The sequence below is a fragment of the Gadus chalcogrammus genome, chromosome 10 (genome assembly GCF_026213295.1).
Source record: "Gadus chalcogrammus isolate NIFS_2021 chromosome 10, NIFS_Gcha_1.0, whole genome shotgun sequence".
Classification (NCBI taxonomy): Eukaryota; Metazoa; Chordata; class Actinopteri; order Gadiformes; family Gadidae; genus Gadus; species Gadus chalcogrammus.
Window position 1 is genome coordinate 1,750,286 of NC_079421.1, and position 11,073 is coordinate 1,761,358.

General features: G+C 44.1%; 1 protein-coding gene across 1 annotated transcript; it reads right to left on the bottom strand.

The window, feature by feature from the left end:
* Positions 1–7,269: 7,269 nt before the first annotated feature.
* LOC130390891 (ras-related protein Rab-33B-like) lies at positions 7,270–10,589 on the bottom strand. Its single transcript, XM_056601069.1, has 2 exons — positions 9,978–10,589; positions 7,270–9,771 (listed from the first exon to the last, which is right to left on the bottom strand). The coding sequence occupies exons 1-2, from the start codon at positions 10,200–10,202 to the stop codon at positions 9,253–9,255; spliced, it is 744 nt and encodes a 247-aa protein (XP_056457044.1). The 5' UTR covers positions 10,203–10,589; the 3' UTR covers positions 7,270–9,252.
* Positions 10,590–11,073: the final 484 nt, after the last annotated feature.

Sequence of the window (11,073 nt, forward strand, 5' to 3'; positions counted from 1 at the left end):
GGAGAAATACATACAACATTTTTTTTTTAAATGTGTCATCATTGTTGGCTTAGGTCGGCTTGGGCAGTTAATTGATGTGTCACTGACTTTGTTATCAGCTTGTATTTGTTTGAGAGAGTCTTATGTGCTTTCCAATTGTTCAAAGAAGCATGTATGCATGTTGTTTTATTTAGACCAGGACTTGCTCCTATATCAAACTGAGACCCTGCAAACGTGAGGAATCATCATTTGAGTTAATAAGCTAGCCTGGCTCGATGCAGGATGTTATCCACAGCAAGTCGTTCATAACGACTCAATGTGTATTTGTCCGTCTGGCAGCAATGTGGTCTGGGTGTAGTATAGTGAGGGTAGAAAGAATAGTGAATAGTGAGGGTAGAGAGAACAGTGAGGGTAGAGAGAATAGTGAATAATGAGGGTAGAGAGAACAGTGAGGGTAGAGAGAATAGTGAATAATGAGGGTAGAGAGAACAGTGAGGGTGGAGAGAATAGGGAGAACAGTGAGGATAAAGAGAATAGGGAGAACAGTGAGGGTACAGAGAACAGTGAGGGTAGAAAGAATAGGGAGAACAGTGAGGGTACAGAGAACAGTGAGGATAGAGAGAATAGGGAGAACAGTGAGGGTAGAGAGAACAGTGAGGATAGAGAGAATAGGGAGAATAGTGAGGGTAGAGAGAACAGTGAGGGTAGAGAGAATAGGGAGAATAGTGAGGCTAGAGAGAGAAGCTGTAGACTCCCCCAGTCCCATTGGGCGAGGAAAAGCATGTGTGCTCGCCTCGTCCTTTTCTTAAAATGAAAGCATTGAGGTAACCGTCGAAGGTTTGAAGGTTTTCTAGTCAAGCGCGTGTCCAGTCAACCTGCGGCGGGTTCCCATTGTTCCCATTAGTAGCCACATGTGTCGGCCCAAGGGGCTGTTTCAGGATTTGGTTTGCAGTGGGAAACGCTCAGGACAGGACAGGCATGACTGCTGCCCCGCCACCTGGACCAGTCTGCTGAGGACTGGGTCTGAAGGGGAAATCAACCTGATGGTAAACACCAACATGCGTTTAAGAATGCAGTTACAGACCTAAGGTTACGTTGACTCCTAGTGGTGATAACTAGTTACTGGTGGTGAGTCTTCTGACTTGGCAAAGCTAGTCAAATGATTACTAAACAACAACCAGTCCCCAGGTAACCATGTATTCTCAATTAAACATGATTAAACATAATTTTAGCAACAGCATGGCAAGAGGGCAGTTTCATTTGGATTTGAGAGCGAAAGTATTTTTTACCCAAGTTTGTAACAGTTTTGATAGGTCAAGGTTAAGCTAGTGCGTGTTTTATTGTAGACCAGTTGTGGTTGATCTAATAAGGTCCACTGGATGAAGATGAGAAAGAAAAGAGCAGGGTGGTCAAGCAGGGAACCCTTCTCACCAAAGAGTTCCAGCAATTAGAGCGCGGGAAGGAACACTTTGAAGAGGTCCTGAATAAAATCCCCCGAGACATCCCCCTAGTCACAGAGGAAGCAGGAAAAGACCTAAACATAAACTGTGGTAGGATATCTAAGGAGGAAATGAGGAGTCAGCAAAAAACGGAAGTTTGGCAGGGAAGGATAATCCCCTCCTGATACTGAAAGCAGACATCAACGCCACCACTGATATACTCCATGGGCTCCCCTAAATTACATCTGGGAAGAGGAAGAGATTCCCAATGACTGGAAGGAGGGGTTAATTGTCACAGTCCCGAAGAAAGGAAACCTCAGTGAATGTAAAAACTCAGAACCAAGCAAAACCCTCTGCTGAATTATCCCAGACAGAATCCACTATTTTCAGGAGAGAGCAAGCAGGTTTCCAGAAAAACAACTCCTCTACAGATCACACTGCATCACTCAGAATATTATTTGCTTTCGACAGTCTAGACAGAAACATTTATTTGAACATGCTCAGACATTATGGAATACCCATACAACTGGTCAACGTCATCAAATCACAGGTCAAGATATCTCAAATGGTAAGCTCTCGGAAAGTACGTCAAGGCTGCCTACCAGCCCTGATTTTGCTGATGAACTGACTCTGATATCAGGAACACATACAAGCATTCAATGCAAGACCACCAGATTATATGAACACAGTAAACAGATAGGCCTCAGGATAAACGTTGGGAAGACCATAAGGTTCAACACCAAAAACCACCAACCTATCACAATTGAGGAGCAACCCCTTGAAGATGTGGTTAAGTTTGTATACCTGGGAAGCAACATCAGCACAGATGGAGGAGCTAATGAAGATGTCGAGCTGCACATCAGCAAAGTAAGACGTGCCTTGAAAACACTCTGACCTGTATGGCTCTCTTCGCAGCTCTCCAGAAACACCAATCAGAATCTTCAATACAAACGTAAAATCTGACCTTCTCTATGGCTGTGAATTTGTGAAACATGGAAAACCACAGAATAAATCATTGATAAAGTACAAGTTTTTATTAACAACTCTCTTAGATAGATACTGAGGATTTGGTGGCCCAACAAAGTATTGTAACGGCGGCCACGAAGCACACAGAGTAAACCTTCAGTACCGTGTCCCGTACACCGCACGACTGCAGAACCTTTATTCATGACCAACCAAACAGCGCACCCAACAGACTAACATGACCTTCTCGATGACGGTGGTGGCAACGATGCACACAACATGTTAACACTCAACAACACTCAACTACACACAACCAATTAACTACCCCAACCCATTAACCCCACTTATCCCAACAATTACAAAGGACGACAAAGGCCCTTTGTTTATCAGGCAACATGGATTCCCAGGATCCCCTCCGCGAACCCGTAGGAGTCGCCACAGTATCAAACGTAGACCTGTGGAGACGCATGAACCAGGGGCAAATCCGTCTTGAAATAAAATCCAGGAAGTGGGAATGGATAGGTCATACATTTAGGAAGGATCCGAGGAATATAGCGAGACAAGCTCTGGACTGCAATCCCCAAAGCAAAATAAGCCAGGAAGACCTAGATCCAACTGGAGGCGCTCCACGCTTGAGGAACTGACCAAGACGGGGACCTCCTGGCAAGAAGCGAAGTCCATCGTGCAGAGCAGAGGGAGTTGGAGATCCGTGGTGGACGCCCTTTGCTCCCAAGGGGGCCAAAAGGATTAAAAGAAGAAGGATGAAGGTAACCAGCCTCAAGGTGTATCATCTACTTATCAAGTTCTTCTTTGAAGGAATGGACCACGGTCAACCACATTGTTCATACTGTTCATACTTCTTACTTTACATTTTTATTTTATCATTATTATAAAAAACGTTCTTACAAAACCACATACTGACAAAATCACACCATGACAAAACACATTGAGGTACAATAATACAGTAAGTTAAATTAAAACAAAAATATTATATAATAATCAATCCCTCCAGAAAATTGCAGCGTTTTTTTGTGATGGTTGCAGCCAAAAGTCCTTGATTAGGCGGCACGTTTTCTTAAAAAATGCGATGAAATATGCGGCACATTTATGCAATTTTATGAGATGAAATTGCGGGAACTTGCGAAAAATGCAGCTTTTCGATGAAGCTCACGTCGCGTAATTACGTCACTTCATAACATTCCCATGGCAACAGGGGGAAATGGCTGATCTTGTGTGAAGTAAACGCAATTTTTTTCAACTTTCTGCTAAGATATGAGACTTTTTTGCAACGGAAATGCGGGGATTATGAAATCATGCAAGCCCCGCATATTTTGCGCGGATATCGGCAATTTATGTGGTGAAAGTGCGGCATATTTGAAAAAATGCAGCCCCGCATGAATATGCAGACTTTGGCTTATTATGTGTTGAATTATGCGATCGCCTAATCGCGTTTCTGGAGGGACTGAATAATACAATTAAGGGTACATATGCAATAAACAAACCTATTCAATGAAAAATCAACAACAAAAAAATCTCCACAGACGACTTGCAAGTTCCCTCCCTCATTAAAATTCCAACGTCTTGCTTTGATTATTTCCTTCCTCATATTTGGTGTCGTTTTCTTTTGTATTCCACCCATTTATCCAGCTTTGATTACAATTCCCCCTCCTGGAGCCTCAATATGGGTGTGAATCTTTCCAGGTCAAATATTTCATCGATACTCCCAGGCATTGTTCTTTTGTCGGTGGTTCTGCTTTGCACAACGATTTGGTTATAGTTTCCTTACAGCAGTGTCTTGAGCAGGTATCTGTCCCTATCCTGTGTGTTTTCCTGTTTCAGATTCACCCGGTACAGGGCTGGTCTTAGGTATCTCATAGCCTAGTGTCGCCTTTAATATTCCCCATATTTCTTCCAAATACTTTTTCCACCTTTTGGCATTTCCAGAATATGTGCGTATGGTCAGCCTCAATCCGTCCGCATTGCCTCCAACACATGTTCTGTTACTGAGCATATACCTTCCTTTTAATTGTTGGGGTTCTAAAGTATATGCTACCAATATTCTTCCACCCAAACTCCCTCCATATCCTGGTCCAGTGGATGAGTGTTGAACTCATTGTACTATTCTTCCTCTGTCAATTAAATCTCAAGTTCCCTTTCCCATTATACTTTTATGAACATTTGATTTTGAATTCCTCTTCAGCAAGCTTGATAAAGGGCTGAGATCACTCTACACCTTTTCCCATCATATGCATCGATCATGACCTTAATGATCCTGTTTTGTTCATTAGCCATCCATTTACAAGTAATCTCTTATTTGCAGGTATCTAAAAAGGTTGCCTTTTTCCAAACCAAACCTAACTTTTAAGTACTGAAAACTCTGTATTCTCCCCTTATCTACCATCGTACATATTGCTGTGATACCCCCTCGGACCCACCTTTCAAAACCCTTGATCATCTCTTCCCTGAATGTATTTATTATCCTGTATTAACCATCTCAGAATCTTTGTCTCTTTTCCTAATTTGTATCTCCTTACTACTGTGTTCCATATGTTTAGAGTGAATTTAGTAATTGGGTTTACTAGACTTTGTTGTATCTTAATGTTTCTTTATCTCCTATTAGGTGTTGCATTTGGTAGTTCCCCCCTTTCACTTTGATATCTTTTCATTTGGCTATATAGCCTATTCCCGATTACACCATCATGACAAGGCTCTGGCTACATAACAATAGTCCTTAAAACTGGGCACTGCCATTACTCCTCTCTTCTTAGGTACCTGTAATGTCACTAGTTTAATCCTCGGTCTCTTACCCTCACCCCAAGATCCCATTTGTCCCACTCTATAAATTGGTTGTGCTGTATAGATGAACCTCGAGATCCATTTGTCTCGCTCGTTTGTTGTTGTACCGGTAGTATTGACCTTGATAAAGGTGCAATAGTCTTGGCCATATGTTCCTTTTAATATTTTCGTCCTCGAGTTGAAGTCTAGGGACTGTATTTACCACTTTCCCAGAACCCTTTTTATGTTCTTGATTAATCTGTGTGCAATTTGCATTATATAGTTTGTCTTTCCCTCTTGTGATGTTCACCCCTAAGTAGTCCTTGTCAAATCCCATCTAAGTTAGTATATGTCTTGGATCCTTTTTATCTGTGTAGAGTTTAAAGCTAAAATCTGTTTCTTTGTCACGTTAAGTTTTTACCCCAAATGTCTTCCGTATTCTTCCAGTTATTCCAAGCATTGGAAAACTTTGGTCTGGTTGTCCTATACGGCATTTCAGAATGTTTGTTCGCCATAGGCGTCAAGATACTTCCAGATGAAGGCGAGCGGCTTCCAGTGACCTTAAGCGATCCAGCCGGCTACTGTAAACATAGTTACATAGTGTAGGCGTTTGTTGTAGGAGCGGACGGAGTCAAGACTGCGCTTTGCCAACATGTCTTTATTTCCCATTCAAATAATGTTCAGGAACCCCCCCACACTAGTCCCAGGAAGCGTCCAGGTAAGTTTCACCACGGACGTCAACGTGTTCCTGTCCTTCTCATACGCTCCCGCTCACCAACGCCTACAAGACAAAGCAGGCACATAAATACACACTCCCTGAATGGCCTGATTGCGAGCAGGTGCCCACAATCAGACCCAAACAACCCAGCAGATCCGGTGTGCTTCCAACAGGCCCATACTCCACCTGCTGGCCAGACGCTGTTTTAGGGGCTACTGATCTTATATATAGTGTTTAATGTTTGGTGTGGCCTAATCCTTCTGGCCAATTATCTGTTTGCTCTAGGTCCCACTTCATAAAACGTCTGCTTCATAAATCGAGTTTTCTTCTCCACTTCTGTTTTAATATCTTATCTATCTTCCCTCTAATTTCTTTGACCTTCTTAAGTGTGTCTAGATCCTTTGTCTCTTTGTGCTGTCTTTCTAGTTCCTTTAGTTGTCTAGTTAAGTTTGCATTGAGTTCTTGTCTGGCTCTTTTGAGGAGTGCTGTTTGTGCTATTAGTTTCCCTCTTTGTACTGCCTTCAGCGCGTCCCACTGAATAGTCATTACTATTCCACTTCCCTGTTATCATTTTCCTCCTTGTATTTGATTATATCTCCCTGTTTTTCCTCCTCTAATCCCTTATTATTCAGTAGACCTACATTAAAACTCCAGACTGTGTTATTCTTCCTACTGGTTTGATTCACTTTTAGGTATATTGCACTATGGTCTGACAAGTCTTTAACACCTATCCTACAGTTTTCTACTCTGTGTTTATCTCCAGTTGCGTAAAAAGGTAATCCTTGAATAAATTGAGTGTGGATGTGAATAATGTGATCAGTCTCTATGAAGTGTGAGCATGTCTTTCCATATGTCTGTGATTCCTATTTCCTTCAGTTGTAGGTTCATGTAGGCCTATGTATTACGTCTGCCAGCGCATGGCTCCACACAGCCGCTTGACGGATACTGAACTGTCTGCACCTGGCAAGGTGGAACATGGTGTGCATCAATTTAAAGAATATGCTTCTGGAAGATATGTTGAGCTTTATATATGTCATTTTTATTTAAAGTACTCATGAGAATCCTAAATAATCTCATCAAAATTCAAGCAGTGAGTGACTCGGTAAGCAGGACATTTTGTGGGTGTATTAAAAGTGGCAATCTGGTTTTCCTAATCCTACAGTTGTGTTTTGAACCCTGCTTTTCATTCCAGCATTAATTTTGAAACTGCCCACCACTGGTCGGTTAGGACGTAAGCCTTTTAAACGCTTTGTATCCGTCAGCTGACATCCCTGGCACCTCCTCGCTGTCCAGCAGGTGGCGATGAAAGGCTCTTCAGTTTACCTGAACCACGTGACACTCCTCCCCCCCCCCCCACACACAGACAGCAGACTCACTGTCTTTGCTGAAATTTTGAGTGATGGGTCGAAGGCCAGATATTGTCCGTACATCCTTTCATGCATACAGGCGATAAACAATGTGAATATATTGTTTTTAACAGTGATTTAATGTTTTCCAGAAATTCCTAAACACATTTCAACCATTTAAAAATGGGGAAGCCACAAATCGAACAGACACATTGAGTTTGTTTGTAATCTGAATGTGAAATCAAGGAAGAATATTTTGTATGCTGTATTAAAAGAATAAAGTAAACACAAGCCGCATATTTACTAGTGATGTCCACGATCAGAAGTGATGAGATTCACGCCTTGGATTGTTTAGGGGTCATTTATTGCATAACTACACAAGACAAGACTGGTCTCTATCAGTGGTGTGAAAGTAGGGGAGAACACTTATGGGCACTGCCTACAGCACCATGATGTACTTACCCGATTCCTCCCTACAACTACACCTGTCGATAAAGGCCAATGCGTCCTTCTTATGAGACTATGCATTGTCCCGGTATTCTGTTGTAAATGAACGCCCTAAAGAGGCCATCTGCTTCCTTTAAAAGTAGCAACGGATGAGGATATCATAACTAACTTCCAAAATGTCACATTCTTCCAATATAGTGGCCTAGCCATCTCGGAGCCTATCCAAGGAATAGCCTTTTCCCAGGTTGCTGAACAGGGATAGGGGGGGCCCCGGTACCAGCTGGGGCCCCCACAGGCTGAACAGGGATTAGTGGGGCCCCAAACCCCCAGAATGCAATAGAAAATAACATGACAAATCAAAGTCGTAGGCATGGAAAATGCCAAAACAAGGCCTGAGGCCCTCTGTACTTGAACATGAACATCCTTTAGGACCAGTGACATGAATCAAAGGAAATTAGCATCCGTTCACATCTTGCCTGAGTGTTTGAGAAGTATATATATTTTAGCCTATGAGAGGTATGTTCATGCTTTCTTATCCTCTGATTTGTGAGAAATACATCATTCCTGTTCAACTCTTGTTAGAGAGTTTGTAAATTCACGCCCGTCGCAAGCTCACAGGAGATGTGCGCACCCTTAACACTTTTAAAACAATTCAATGATAGTCTCCGTCCTCGCTGTGCAATACTTCTTTACAAGAACCACATAAAGGCAAGTGACGTTACTAGGCACCAATATCAACCCATCACAAAGGGCATTAGCTTCACTAGATGCTGCTTTTAGGTTGGGTTTGGGGTGGACATGCCTCCAAACATTAGAAGGTACACACAGTAGCATGGGCAGGAATGACGGTCACAATCCTGATTTCATCCTTCTCCAAGGCAGGTCATTCACAAAATCCAGATTGCAAGGTGACAGACATGTACCAGGTGGATCAGTAGTCAGATCAATAGTTATGTGTATCCCCATTAGGAGCCAAACGGAGGTGTGTTGCTGAGTAACTTAAGCCTCCTTAAATATTCCACACTTCAATAGAAAAAGGTTTCTGGGGCAACAATTGAAGCGTTGGTGCTCATGAAACTGATTTGTTTTCTTCTCTGAATGAGGGGTAGAGCTATGGGTGCATAGGGGCAACAAGGTGAGCTACATCGAGTCACATTGGCAGGACGCTAGGTTTGATACTCTGTATGGCTCCTGCTATATCGTCAGTGCGGACGCCAATTCATTGAATATCAAATAAATGGAGAATTAAAGATGCCCTTTGAAGGATTTCACTTTGTAGATTGCATGTCAGTAACAAAATATCACCGCAGTTATGCTGTGAAGAACATAGCAAGGAAATGATTGGGACAATGAATTAGCACTACCTCTTAAACGTTGGTTCATGTTCATTTAAGATGACTCTCCTGTACTGAATACTGTACTCTTCAAATACACTTGGCGCTTGTGGCTAGATGTGTTTTGGTCGAAAGTCGGAAGAGAGAGCCTCCCCATCCAGGTGCACTCCCCCTCACCCCTCCCTCAGCCTCTCCTCTCCGTGATCCTCTCGGTCTTTTAGCAGAGGTCCTTTCTGACCCCCGGGGGCCTCTCAGCAGCTGCTGCAGGCCCAGCCTCTGGCCCCGTCTCCCCCCCCGTCCCTCCCCCTGTCCAGGTGGACCGTCCCGCCGCCGGCCGCGGCGCCAGAGGGCTGGCTCAGCATCAAAGGTTTCTGGGACTTCAACTTGTGCGCCACGGTCATGAAAATGGCTTCCACGTGGTCGCTGTTCCCGCCGCCGCCGCCGCTGGCCCCGTCGGCGCCCCCGTTAGAACCCGGACTCTTGGCCGACGTCTCGAAGAGCGGCATGGAGTGGGAGTCGGCGAACTGCTGCGCCACGTCGGTGCCCACCTGGACCGAGTCCCGCAGGTCGCACTTGTTGCCCACCAGGATGCGCGGCACCTCCGTGCCCAGGGCGTGCTGCTTGCACTCCTCGATCCAGGAGGGGAGGCCCCGGAAGCTGCCGGCGCTGGTCACGTCGTACACAAACACCACGGCGTGCACGTTGCGGTAGTAGTGCTGCACCATGGACTTCCTGAAGCGCTCCTGGCCTGCTGTGTCCCACAGCTGGATCTGAGGACGGAGGAATGAGATGAAGAAAAACGGGGAGAGAGAGTATGCCGAGATGTAAAAGGTCCAGTCATGTGCTGGTGATGGGTCACAGAGGCCACTACGACATAAAACCACCTGGAGTATGAATATGTTTAAATTATGGTAATCCCCATAAATGGTACAAACGGAAGTTAATGGGATATAGGAGAGTTTTGGTCACCCCGCACCTTGATTTTCTCGCCATCAATGTCGATGAGACGTTCCCTGAAATCCACGCCAATCGTTGCCTCGGTCTTCTCTGGAAACTTGCCGGCACAAAACCGATAGGTGAGACACGTCTTGCCAACTCCAGAGTCCCCGATCACTATGATTTTAAAGATCCGCGTGCGAGGAGGAGGAAGAGTCGTGCTGGACAGAGAGCTTGGGAATCCAGCTGGCTCCACCCCGGCCATGGTATAATTAAATATATATATATTTATTTATATATATGTATGTATATAGTTCAAGTTCAACTGATAACTATCTACTCGGGATAAACCGGTTGGCAACGATAAATGCCGTTGTCGACTAGATTGACCAAATATCACCTACTACCTAACCGGAATACGTCCAAGACGAAGGCGTAGGCAAATAGAGCTGCTGCTGGTGGGTTGATGACTGATCCAACAGTGTCCCTCCCGTGTAACATGGATACTATGTCCCGGCTCACGCTTATTACCAATTGTTATTACATGATGGTCGTAAACCCCAAAGTACCTCTTATTTCTTCGCAGCATCAGCAGCGATCAACAAACACACCTTGTACTCTGATTTGAAGCCACGTAATGCGTTACGGAGTCGTGGAGATATCGCGAGACCAATCCCCAACCACGGAGCGCATCCTCCGCGTCATATGTGCGTAAAGGACGCGTTCAGATAGAATACAATTATAAACATCACCTGATAAATTCTCGTTCATGTTCAACCATCGCAAGCAGTTCTAATAACTGATTCAGCAAAGAAGCGCAAAGAGATCCCTGCGGGCATCCATACTTGTTATGAAGTCTAGTCTCACGAAAAATCTGTTTTTCCGGTTTTAATGTCATAGCATACGAACGTTTCCTGAACAGTCTTATTTCGGAAAAAAGGGAAGGTTTACATAAAGACGCGTACGAGCTTCCGAACCTCAGATCTGCTTCGAAGGCGGCACGAGAGCAGTGATGACGCTCTCAACAAAAATGGCTGCGCCCATGAAGAGATTTATTTTCTTTGTATTTGTATCACGTTGGTCATTTCAATGTAGATTTTAAATGCTCTTACACACTTGATTAAATTGCTACTTTA

Coding starts and splice junctions, on each gene's coding strand:
- LOC130390891 (XM_056601069.1), bottom strand. CDS start 10,202: ATGGCCGGGGTGGAGCCAGCTGGATTCCCAAGCTCTCTGTCCAGCACG. Junction 9,772..9,977: donor TTGATGGCGAGAAAATCAAG/GTGCGGGGTGAC, acceptor CTCCGTCCTCAG/ATCCAGCTGTGGGACACAGC.